Source organism: Papaver somniferum, chromosome 2 (assembly GCF_003573695.1).
Source record: "Papaver somniferum cultivar HN1 chromosome 2, ASM357369v1, whole genome shotgun sequence".
In the NCBI taxonomy this organism is placed as follows: domain Eukaryota; kingdom Viridiplantae; phylum Streptophyta; class Magnoliopsida; order Ranunculales; family Papaveraceae; genus Papaver; species Papaver somniferum.
In genome coordinates, this window is record NC_039359.1 from 60,792,223 (window position 1) to 60,805,435 (window position 13,213).

The 13,213-nt window shown below is 36.6% G+C and overlaps 1 protein-coding gene across 1 annotated transcript; it reads left to right on the forward strand.

The window, feature by feature from the left end:
- Window positions 1–689: 689 nt before the first annotated feature.
- On the forward strand, window positions 690–2,708 carry LOC113353387. Its single transcript, XM_026597006.1, has 3 exons — window positions 690–732; window positions 1,646–1,802; window positions 2,084–2,708. Exons 2-3 carry the CDS (start codon window positions 1,723–1,725, stop codon window positions 2,589–2,591), a joined length of 588 nt encoding a protein of 195 aa, XP_026452791.1. The 5' UTR covers window positions 690–732; window positions 1,646–1,722; the 3' UTR covers window positions 2,592–2,708.
- Window positions 2,709–13,213: the final 10,505 nt, after the last annotated feature.

Genomic DNA, 13,213 nt, shown 5'->3' on the forward strand with positions numbered 1-13,213 from the left:
AGATAGTGTTGGATGTGAAAAGATGGATTGCAGGTAATCAAAGCTATTGTTTGTAAATAAAATTCATTATATTTTTTTTGTATTTGAATTGATGTTGAACTGTTAATCTAGAAGTTGAGGATATATGAAATAGAGTTGAACTTGGTCTACAATAGAAGTTATGCTGTTAGTAATCCCAGTCAGTTTAGCTGACATAGTGTGACTGACTGAGTTAACTCAGTGACCAGACTGACCAGACTTGACTCAGTGTACCTTGACCGATTTGACTCAGTTGACCAGGACTTGACCTTTGACCCGATGTTGACTGTTAGTTGACTCAACTGACCGTTAGAGATCGGTAGTTGACCAGTTGGATCAGGCCTTTGATTAGTGGACTTGGACTTAGAGCCAGTTTTCCTAATTAGACATTTTGGACCTCTTGTGGTCTGAATTAGCATTTGGTTTCTTCTGCAAAGTTGTAGATATTCATTAGACCTGTCTAATAGACTATAAATTCAACTTATTGGATTAGTGAATCCTTACATATGTTAAAGATAGAGAATAATAATGTGTAAAATCATAAATAGACCTAGAACCATTAGATAGATTTGTGTAATTCTTGTATGAGCCATTTTGGCTAGTTTCTTAGACTTCTTTTGTGATTAACAGTTAGTCTATATTTACAACGATCGATTCAAGGATGAACCAGTGGATCGTGGATCTCGAGGTAGGCGAGGCTTGTCATCAAAAGAGGTGGGAATACTTTTAACTCTTTTGAAAGTTGCTTATTTTACAAAAGTTTATGTTTTACAAACTCATGTATTTAGCGTCTGTGCATTCCATGTTTTATTTAGTTTGTATTATGATAATTCTGTTGATTCTTTTAATCTTTCCATGGTTTGGAAAGGACTTGTAATGTTTTGTTGTCGTCATGAATTGTTATGGGAAATAAGAATTTCCACCTGTGGTATATAGGGTACGCTCCTTCACATTTATATCTACATGAATTCAGCTTCTATGCTTATATCGGTCGACATTTTGCGAGTTCGGAATTGTCGACATCCATATGTACGATTAGGTGTAGATTTGCGAGTTCGGAATTGCACAACCATATTATACATTGTTTGACGAAGGTGTTTGTCCATATACATGTTTGTGTATTCCAGTGACTTAGTCACTAATGTTTGGGAAAACGTTAATTGTTTTCCAAATCTTGCTCATGATTTCTTTAAAGTTAAATGTTATTCCTACTGGGCACTCTGTGTTCACCCTTTTCCACTTTCAGAGTTGCACAGCGAAAGCTTCGAGCAGTTGACTCTGTTAGTTAGTTAAATATTGTTATGTTTATTATGTTGTATATTCTGTTTTGAAAACCAAATGACTATTGTATATGTATCATTTGAAAGGAGTTTGTGTATATATTTATCTCAGAGTGAGGCTAGTTCTTGGGTTAAGTTTTATAGCAGATTCTTAATTGAATTTTTAAGTAAATGATTTAGGTTTTTAGTACCTCTTATTTAGCTAATGTCTTGGATTAGTCAGCTGCTAGATTAGGGGCACTACACTGAGTTGATTCTGCAAAATCTTGTCAGATGGGATGTCGACAAACTACACCAATTGTTTAATCAGCATGATGTTAGTAAGATATTAGATGTTTTTCTTTCAGAGACAAATGGAGAGGAATCTGAAGACAAGTTGTTATGGCTCCATCATCCAAATGGGTGCTTCTCTGCCAAGTCCTTTATGAAATCGCTTCAAAGAGATTGCCTTCTTCGTCAAACACTGGTAATACTGAAGAGTTCCCTTGAAAAAAATTCGGGCAGGTAAAATTCTTACCACCTAAAATACATATCTTCCTGTGGATACTTCTAAATAATGGTTTAGCAGTGGGAAAAAGATTCATGCACTTCTAGAAAGATGTAAATGCTGACTGCACACTATGTAATGGGGCTATTGAGTCCATTGAACACTTATTTCTATACTGCCCAGTTACTCAGAACCTCCTCTTTACATCACCTTTAAACCTCGGAACATATGAGACTTTAAACATCTATGTGCTTCATTATATTAAGAAGTGGTTGCTTGAAAGAGGAGATATGGCCAGGTTAAAGTTGGGAGCGTGCTTGATGTGGGTTATCTGGAAAACTAGGAATGATGTCATATTCAATAAAGGAAAAATTCAGTTGGAGAAGATGTTACAGGATGTTGCTTACTGGTATACTCTGAACTCCTGTGAACTGAACACCTCGACCCTTCTAACTGAACAAGATAAGTTAAATTATGTTGATTGTGTATGGGTTCCTCCATCTCCACTCAAAAGGAAGATCAACTTCGATGGTGCAGCTGGCTCTAAAGGCTATGCTTGTGCTGCAGTTTCCAGAAAATCTCAGTCTGAAGTTGATGGTTGTCTAACAAGAGTTCTAGATATCAGCTCTCCTGTAGAAGCTCAAACTCAAGGTGCTCTGCTGAATGTTGAACTGGCCATCAGTATGGGGTTACATCATATTATTGTAGAAGGAGACTCTATGCGATACCGTCACTCACCTACTCCTTGGCGGATCAAGAACATAATTTCCAGAGTTAAGGAAAAGCTAAGTTTGTTCACCTCTTGAGAGTTTAATTTTATCAAAAAGGATGCCAATAGTAGATTATGCTGTAGAACATAACCCCTCTACGCACCGGTTATTCCCTTCTCCTTCGTGTATCCCTCACATCTTGTGTGGGTCTTCTTCTGCTACTTAGTTCTTTTTTTTTGCTTGTTTTTTTTGTTGCTTTTCCACTTCAAAATAAATAAATAGTAAATCTCATTTTTTTTTTATTTTTAATTTGAAAAATTGGTATTTCTTCTTAAAAAAAGGAAAGGCTTCTCCGAAGTTATAGGTTCAAAAATGTTAGAGAATGGTCTAAATTGCATTTGTTGTTCGTCTTCTCGACGGTTGAGATGTTTTTAGGTATATAATAATATATCTCAATTGAAAATGAGAAGATACCTAATACACTACCAACTATTTATTTTGGGAACTTATATGGAAAATCATTTTACAATTAATACGTCAACACCGTAAAACTGTAAGAACAAGTCTTGAAAAGATCCATATTCAAGATTGTAAGACAAGAACAACATATAGTATATCCCGAAACTTCAAGATATGAATTCAGCAAGGGAAAATCTTGTATGATTTATATCACATAAGACCGAATTCAAAAAGATCAATTCTTGTAAGATGAAATTTAATATATTATTATTATTATTTCCTTGACGCTTGTCGCGCCTTGGGTTCTTTTTTTGGCATGAAGATGAGTCGTCAACCAACTCTCCGACCGAGCGCTTGTATTACCATTGAACTTGGATTCACGTGCTTGTGGTTCGTTCTACTGGGCAGGTTTCGAAAATGATCCTTCTGCAGGTTCACCTACGAAAACGTTTTTATTATTTCTCCTTCCTCCAAATAATAAGGTTCGTTAGACTTCTCGCGACGTTATTGGAGGATCTATCGATCTTGGTATGAAACCTATGGATTCATCTCTATTGAGCAAAGGTGACATAATTAAGAAATTTGAATTATTATAATCTCCACTTATGAAATATTGGTTATAATTGACAAAATACGTTTTCAAGAGATAAGAGAGCTATACCAAATCACTCAAAGGAAAAAAAAATGCAGTGATTTATGTAATATAATTAAGATATTGTTAGAGCATTGTTCGGTCGAACTTGCAAGCGTTGCTATCTCAATCTTGTTTGTCAAGTTTAGTTCCCAAAACTATAAGTCTTGATTTCTAGTTTACTAATAACTAAGTCTCGGACTAGGATAGTAAGTGTAGTTGAGCACTAGACTCCACGGTGTTCATCAAATGAAGACGAAGAACTACTCGAGGGAACTTGTGGAACTTCATCAACAAAAGGTATGTGGGAGACTTGAACTTATCTATCACTCAAAAGTCTATCAACTCTATCTCCTATTTTGAGACAAAAGTCGTATTGCTATATAGACTTCAATTATACACATTTGCTATTTCGATCCGAGTTTATCTCGCTTATTTATTTATTCAAAATATGTGTTGGTAAGCTTTCGCATTGTCCAAGTTCATCTTTCCTCGTGACGAAAGTCATGTTGATTATTTCAATAACTTGAAAATCGTTTTGATGAAAATAGTTTGTGGAAAACGACTATTTTAACATCCTCTAAGAAAGTTTCAATGATTGAAATGAGAGTTTAGAACAAGTAACCATGTTGGATATAAACATAGTGTGTTCGCACATTTTTGTATAAGTCCAAAACCGGGAACCCAAAGTATGCGTACCCGTACGTGTACTGGTGGTTGTTGGTAATCTGGTCAAGTATGTGTACCCGTACGCATACTGGCGGGAGTTTCACGTCCGTGAATTTCTTCAAGAGTTTGGAAGTGTGAATTGGTATGCTCACCCGTATGGCACTGGCGTAACCAAACTCAGTATGGATACTTAGGTATGCGTACTCGTTTGCATACTTGAGTAGGTTACTTTCTAAAATCGGTTTGTTCATGAACTAAAACATTTATATAATAAGGAATGCAATCTTTGCAAACCATGACTATAATGTCCATGAATTGATTCGAGTGAATCAAAATCAATTTTTCTTCGATTGTGTCTTATATACTTATATGATATCTAAGCAATTGAGCAACTCTCAAACTAGTTCATTTGAGTCACTTGAACTAGTTATGGTGAAGATGAATAAGGTTGATATGAAAGTGCTCATATGGCTAACCATTGGTCAACTATTTTTGAACCAACTAAGTGTACACGTTCAGGGACGGTTACTCGAACCTAAATGAAGGTGCATTTCATTTGTGTATAACAAGCTAAGTTCGATCTGACAGTTGAAAGATATTATCTTGAATCTAATCAGGTTTTCATATAACGGTGAATATTGAATGCTTTGTTACCAAGGTAACTTAGATTGCAAACCCTGATTTGAAATTTATATAAAGGAGAACTCTAGCAACTTGGAAACCTAATCCCCACACCTTCTGTGTGATACTAGTTGCATAAGCTAGAGTCGATTCTCCTTTCACCTTAGGTTTCTCAAGAGACCCTATAGGTAAACGACTTGAAGACTTCATTAGGATTGTGAAGCTAGACCCAACTATTTTCTCTGTAGTTGCGTGATCTGATCTTGTTGTTTTCTATCGTGATTGAGTGCAATCGTAAGATTTGCTTGAGATTTATATCTCCAATAGGCAAGATAGAAAAGTAGTCACAAACATCTTCGTCTCATTGTTTGTGATTCCACAATATCTTGTTTCGTTAATCGATTAAGATTATCGTGAGGTGATTGATAATGCTAGGCTGTTTTTCGGGAATATAAGTCTGGTTTATCAATTGGATCCTGTTCACCTTGATTTATCAAAACACAGAACAAAAACCCATAGGTATATATTTGGGAGACAGATTTATCTATTCAATAGCCTTTTATGTGTGAGACAAATTTGTTTATCAAGTCTTCGACTTTGGGTCGTATCAACTCTTAGTTGTGGGTGAGATCATCTAAAGGAATCAAGTGCATAGTATATTGCTGGGATCAGAGACGTAAGGAACACGACTGTACCTTGAATCAGTGTGAGATTGATTGGGGTTCAACTACATTCCAGACCGAAGTTAGCTTTGTATTAGGCTAGTGTCTGTAGCGTCTTAATATAGTGTGGTGTTCAAATCTGGATTAGGTCCCAGGGTTTTTCTTCATTTGCGGTTTCCTCGTTAACAAAATTTCTGGTGTCTGTGTTATTTCTTTTCCGCATTATATTTTGTTATATAATTGAAATATCACAGGTTGTGTGTTGAATCGATCAATTGGTAAATCCAACCTTTGGTTGCTGATTGAAATTGATTGATCCTTGAACATTGGTCTTTGGTATCGTTCAATTTATTTCTCTTATATTCAATCAGGCTTGCAAAATTGTATTTGCTTGATTGCGGATTGAATTGAGAAATTGATATATAACTCTTTGATATACTTTTTTTATTAATATTGAGTCTGACTGTCTAGTTGATTCTTTTGAAAGTATATTAGAGATAGTCCATTCAGATTTCTCAGCGAAATATTGGGTGAGGTTGTTAGACCTCCGCTTTTTAATTGGTATCAGAGCATGCAAACACATTCAAGACCTCATACGTCTGTGTTTGTAGCGATCTGAGTCTGTGGATAGTTTCATCTCTTGCATTTAGGTGCACCAAAATATCCTCCAAAACTTTTAATTATGCCAAATGTCTCGGGATTGACTCAAAGGATAACTCCTTAGTTGATTCTTCCGAATCCCGAGGTAGAAAGGTTGTTTTATCGGATTCTGATAATATTCCCTCAAATGAGACATTTGACATTTTGAAAGAAGCTGAAATGGATCTCACCAGAATCTCAAAAATATCTACTGAGTCTATTGATTTTCATAATTGATGAGTGCTAAAAAGTGCATATTTCTATATCTTTTTCTTGGCAATTAACTCATCTTTTGTGCTTTAATTCTACATTTTATCCCATATTCTGTATTTTCTTTGTTTTCAAGAATAAATATTTTTATTAATTAATTTTGCATTTTTAGGTAATAAATAAAGACTAGATGAGTTGCGGAGCAAAAAGTGCAAAGACACGGAAAAAGCCGAAGGAAACTCTAGCGGAAAAGAAGTGAAAAATGTGGTATGCAAGAATCAAAGATGAAAATGGGCTTAAAAAGGAAGAAATTGTTCTTAAAGAAGAAGTGGGCTCAAGATTGTCTAAGCCCAAACCCATTCCCTTACCCAAACTCATTTCCAATATCCATACCCGTCTCCTTCGTCAGCCGTCAGATTGGATCACATCTGAATCCAATGGTCGCAGCATCGCCAGTACATCAAAGTCTGAAGCTCCTGTCTAACACTACAGCACCTAACTCCATCTTGAGCCGTCAGTTTCGTTGTATCAGGCATCCGACGGTCGATACCAGCCTCTTCACTTGTAGCCGTTAGATTAATCTATCATTTCCGCATCCACGGCTCAGCTTTGCGAATCATCGTGACTTGATGAAATCGCTCAACACCCAAACACCCAATACCTATACCCTAACCCAAACACACCTTAACCCTAAAACTATCGGCTTCTCCTTCTTCTCCCCCTTTCTTCTCCTCTGCAACTCCACGATCACCACCTGCTCTGCCACCAACTCCACAACCACCACCATCTCTTCTCAAATCATCATACACACTCGACCCATCACCTAAATCACGTTCTCATCTCTCTCAAACAACTAATTTCGCCTATTCTCTCACCACTGAACCCTAGGAGTGAGTTGGTGAAATTAGTTGATGAGATAGATCAATTGGAGGCCTGGGAAGCATCAGGAGACCGTAAGGAAGCATGGGTGAGAGCTATCAAGAGTTTGCAGTGATTATGTAAACCTAATTTCTATTTCTTATAAACCCTAATTTCATAATTTGGGGATAATTGGGGGAACATGATTGTAAGTCTAATTGAAGCATGGGTTGATTGATTGGGTTGTTATCAGTAGGATAGGTGAACCAATTTTGGGTTTAATTGTATTTTTTACAAACCCTAATTTTGCTGTTAATTGGGGATTTTTGGGATTTCCATTGTATGTATAAATAGGGGTCTTTGGGTGTTGTAATGGGGCATGCCTGGACTAGCCAGTGCACCACCAAGAGGACTGGATTAGCCAGTTCCTCAATTGTTCATGTTCTGTTTTTGTTTCACTTTCAAATTCAGTTTTATTTTCACATATTCATCATGTTTTAATTTATCACTTGATAGGGCTTAGATGAAACTCTTGATTGCATGCTAGGATAGTTAGTATACATGTTATTGTTCTTGTGATGTTTAAACTGAAGTAGGACTGATAATTAGCCATTTGAGCTAATTCACCTGTGATCAGCTGTGCTGTAAGAAGACAGCTGATGCTAGGGGTGAAGTTAGTGATAGTGGTTAAGAATTCAGTCCATTTGAAGGGCTGTGCTTAATTGCCTTAGAATTGATAGTTAACTGGTTGAACAAACAAGCCTGTGATCATCTGTGCTGTAAGAAGACAGCTGATGCTAGGGGTAAGTTAGCAAGGTTAGTTAGTAAATCACTCATTGTAGTCTTCCCTGAAAGAACAAGACATAGCTTGCATAAGAACTTCCTTAGTTTAGGATCAAGATGTGGAATCAAATGCCTTAGTATCCTCCTAGTCTACCATCTGTAGTTGTAATCATCTTCACTGCCACTGTCACTCTTTGCATCATTAGTTCACTGCTCAGAGAATTAGCTTAGGAAACTTCAACTCACACCCTAGTCCCTGTGGATTCGACCCGTATTTGCACCAGCTACAATCGACACCGTGCACTTGCGGTTAACAAGTAGGCTTCCTCTTTGCTCTTATTTTCTTACATCCTTAAAAGCCTACCAAGTTTTTGGCGCCGTTGCCGGGGACTTGGCGTTGTGTGGTTGTTCTTTTTATCTTACTTTGCTGTTGTTTTTTGTGTGTGTAACTTAGCACTGTGTAACTGCATCTTAGTGTAACTTGCATATCTTTCATAGCATCTGTAGCTTAAACCCATGTAGTAGCTGTAACTTTTCTGATAAGCATCTTAGTGTAGTAGTTTTCTGTAGCTTTGTAAGCATCTTACTGTAATTTTTCTTGTTTCTTTTTCCTACACACAACTGAACTTCCCTGTGTGAAGGTTCTGACAAGCTTCTTTGAGCCACCAGGTACCTGTGGTGCTGCTGAGGAAGAAGCTTGTGTTGCTGCTGTGCTGCTGCCTGTTGCTGCTGCTGAGGAGCTGTCTGCTGCTGGCTGCTGCTGCTGCTGGATTGAACCAAGCCCAACTAGGCTGTGAAACTAAGAAAGCCCAACTGGGATGTGCCAAAAAGGGGTAAGCCTAAACCCATTAAGAGAACCCAAATTGTGGGCTTCCAATTTCTATTGGGTTTATAATTTGATTGAACTGTGGGCTTGTTTTCAATTTTTTGAGTTTATTGTTCAAGAATTCTATAGACTTGTGTAAACTGTGACTCTTGAACTGTGGTCTTAGCCCAACACAAAGTTTGTAAAACAATGTTGTTTTAAAAACTGAAACTGTGATAACTATGGGCCTAACCCAACTCAAATTTGAAAAACAAATTCCAAGCCCAAGTGGGCCTTATTTTAGGCAAATTTTTAAAAGCCCCACAATCAAAAACACCCTTTTGGGCCAAGTCTTTTGGCTAGTCTGTGAGTCCAAATAGAAACCAAAGTTCCTCAAGCCCATCAAAAACCAAATTTCTTTTTCCCAATAAACCAAAATTTTCCTTTTTCCCCTAAAAACTAAATTTTTCTTTCTCCCATTAAAATCCAAATGTCTCCCACCAAAACCAAATTTCTCCCAGAAATCCAAATCCTTTTAAAAACCAAATTTTGGGCTTTGTAACATAGTTACTTAGCTTTTGGGCTTAATCATGTCAGGATTTTGGTCTGCAACTGGGGATTCAAACAAATCCCTTAGGTAACTTGCTTATGGGATACTTCACGTTACGTGCCTCCCATAGACCATGACGTCAATAGTTATAGGAATTATTATGGACATTTTCAAAGTCCTGAGCCTCAATACATGAACCCTAATGACTATTCACATATGCATCATTCACTACAACGTGAAAATGAACATTTTGCTAATGCCTCACTCACACAATCATCTCTTGTGGATCAATTAGAAGCTCGAATCACAGCTTTAGAAATGCAATCACATGAGGAATCTGTCACATCTAATTTTCTTAGGCAACCTGAAATCTATGCATGTCCCGCATGTGGTAATTTAGACCACCCTGTTGAGAATTGTCATATTTTGCATAATTTTAGGCAATCTAGAGAAAATCCAAGGTATGAAATGCCCATAAATTGTGAGGCTGGTAGTCATTGGGACCATAATCAAACCTTTGAGGGTTGCGATCAATCTTTTATAAACCCTAATGACCATGCACACATGTACCATTCACCACAATTTGAACATGAAGAATTTTGTACTCCCATGAATTTAGACTCCACCACAGAAGCCTTCAGACTCAGTGAGCAAAACTTTGCTAGATCTACATCACGAATTCAGGCATATTTAGATCAGATTTTGCTTCACCTACAAAAGGAGGAAATTCATGAGGAAATGTATGTTGTCCCTAATGAAGTGTCTAGTCCCATTCATGTAAATGATGTTGAATATGAACCTAATTTAGAGGAACATGAATCGACTAATGACACCACCACTGTTAATGAGGACCAATATGCATGTTACCATGATGATGATTATGAAGATTATGATGATAATGATGTTATGTTAGAAGAACATGAAAATATTGTGGAACCTTTTGGTGCAATAACATATGGCTTCTCGCCCTCGACCTTCATGAATGTTTTTTATTCTAATCCTCATAGAAAATCATATGATTTTGATATTGATATGGTACTCGTACAATTGTTCTTAGAAGATGAGCATGACATAGGAATAGATGAATCTTCTGTAGACACTAATGTTAATATGCATGAAAATATATTTGATTTGTCTGATTCTCTACCTAGATCACATTGTGATATTTCTCCTGATTTGCCGATGCATGAGAATAAATTTGTTGATGATGTTGATTCTGATTGTGGACTTGCTAATTTATTTGATGAATGTGAGCATGTCGTGACACTTGTAGAAGACTTAAGAGATGTTGATTTGATTAATAATGATGTGCCTATCGTCCTACATAAGTCACAATCTGATGGCCTTCCACCCAACCTAGATTTGGTTTGTACCGATATTGTCAAACCAATTTTTCTGAGAATGCCCAACCTAGGTTTGGAACTGTGTGCTTCCCAAGTCCTTTTGGACTATTTTGCATCTAAGTATAATATCTTTGAGGAGCCACAGTTGGAATTAGCATGTTTGCCCGTCCCTAGCAAAGTTCATTTGGAGCTAGACCTTGTGCATGATGAACCCCCAAAACTGCGAGATTTTGTACCCAAAATTATATCTGTTGAAAAATCCAGGTTTGGGGGTAGCTCATTTTGTTTCACAGCCTCACTTGCATTTCTTTCCTATTATTATTGTGTGAAGCTGTTGAAATGTCTACACTCCGTCTTTTGGGTTGATCCTCAACTCTTTAGATTGTTAGTGTATGGTGAATTTTCTTCTATATAATCCAGTAGATAATATTATAGATAAATCTTTTGTTTCTTTTGTATATATTGTGCTAATCCAATATGATCTCGGCTAAAAAAATGTTGGATTCTAGCCTTGAATAACGAAGTTCTAATCTTGCTTTCGCCGTCAAATTGGGTAATCTCTTTCCTTTTTCTCTACTCAGCATGATCCTCTTCGTATGTTGTATTACAATTTTGTTCATATTTTGAAACATTGAGTACAATGTTTAGTTTAGGTTTGGGGGTATAGAGTAGATACCACGATAATATGTTATAGTTGAAAATAGAACTCTTTCTTTTTGAAAAAAATGGAAACAAAAAATAAAATAAAATAAAAAATCATAAAAATGGAGCTCATTTACCTTGAAATGTTGACTCTTGTGCATGTATGTAAACATAAGGATTATTAGTCTAGATATTTAGGCACCCTGATTCTAGCACAATTCACATGTGATAAGAAACTTGCACACGCACAATCTACCAATACATGTATAGCCTCGATCTTCAAGGTGTTTGATAGGAAGTTAGATTGCCAATCACTTTAAAATACTGAATAAGACTTGACTAGCTTGTTCTTTGGTTGGCTAGGATAGAAGTTGGAGGATACGTTAAGAAAAGCAACCATAGAATTTGACCGGATGCATTCGATAAGGGCCACCTCTTGCTAAGAGTCATGTAATTATGTTTTTCTTTTTGTTCATTATCAAAAGTGTCACTATGTTGTAAAGATCAAAGTTATTTCTTCAAAAAAAAAAAAAAAAATTAAGAAAAATTCAGAAAAATCAAAAAAAATATCAAAAAAAAAAAAATTCAAAAAACAATAAATCAAGTATTTATTTATTCCATGTTTTGTCATGTTAAAGACAATAGTTCCCTCTTGTTCCAAAAATAAAAGAGAGTAATCAATGTAAATAAGAGTCATGTAAAGAGTCATCTTTTATTGTTTTATTGTAATAAGCAAGGAGGGTGCAGCCATCAATGTATAACGCGGGTAAACTGAAATATCACTAACTCATTGGGTGAACATTCACAATTCTCGTAAAGCCGGACAGCTAGCTTGGCTTAGAATTCGGTTCTTAGCCTAAAAACTATCCCTTGGTGATTAGTAGTCATAACTTCAGGTCATTCTAGAAACATGTGTAGATACACTTTACACTCTTATCACGTGTCTTTAGTTGTTATCAGTGCTAGGATTGTGCCTTTGATAGCTAGATTGACATCTCCATTTTGCTGTGAGCTTAAACTGTCTTGCACATGTCACATTTCATGGAATCTGAGCTTATATTTTGTCCTAGAACTTTGTAGGTACGTTCTAAGCAAACCTTCACGAGACTTCAACTCGTCCACTAGGGACACTTAGTGGTTTAAAAGGCTTAGTGCATACGCTAAATGCATTCGAGAGACCAGCGACAGTGGTATAGGTAGGATTTCCTTAGTTTTGTTTTACTTGAGGACAAGTAAAATTCAGGTTTGGGGGTATTTGATGAGTGCTAAAAAGTGCATATTTCTATATCTTTTTCTTGGCAATTAACTCATCTTTTGTGCTTTAATTCTACATTTTATCCCATATTCTGTATTTTCTTTGTTTTCAAGAATAAATATTTTTATTAATTAATTTTGCATTTTTAGGTAATAAATAAAGACTAGATGAGTTGCGGAGCAAAAAGTGCAAAGACACGGAAAAAGCCGAAGGAAACTCTAGCGGAAAAGAAGTGAAAAATGTGGTATGCAAGAATCAAAGATGAAAATGGGCTTAAAAAGGAATAAATTGTTCTTAAAGAAGAAGTGGGCTCAAGATTGTCTAAGCCCAACCCATTCCCTTACCCAAACCCATTTCCAATACCCGTCTCCTTCGTCAGCCGTCAGATTGGATCACATCTGAATCCAATAGTCGCAGCATCGCCAGTACATCAAAGTCTGAAGCTCATGTCTAACACTACAACACCTAACTCCATCTTGAGCCGTCAGTTTCGTTGTATCAGGCATCCGACGGTCGATACCAGCCTCTTCACTTGTAGCCGTTAGATCAATCTATCATATCCGCATCCCACGGCTCAGCTTCGCGAATCAT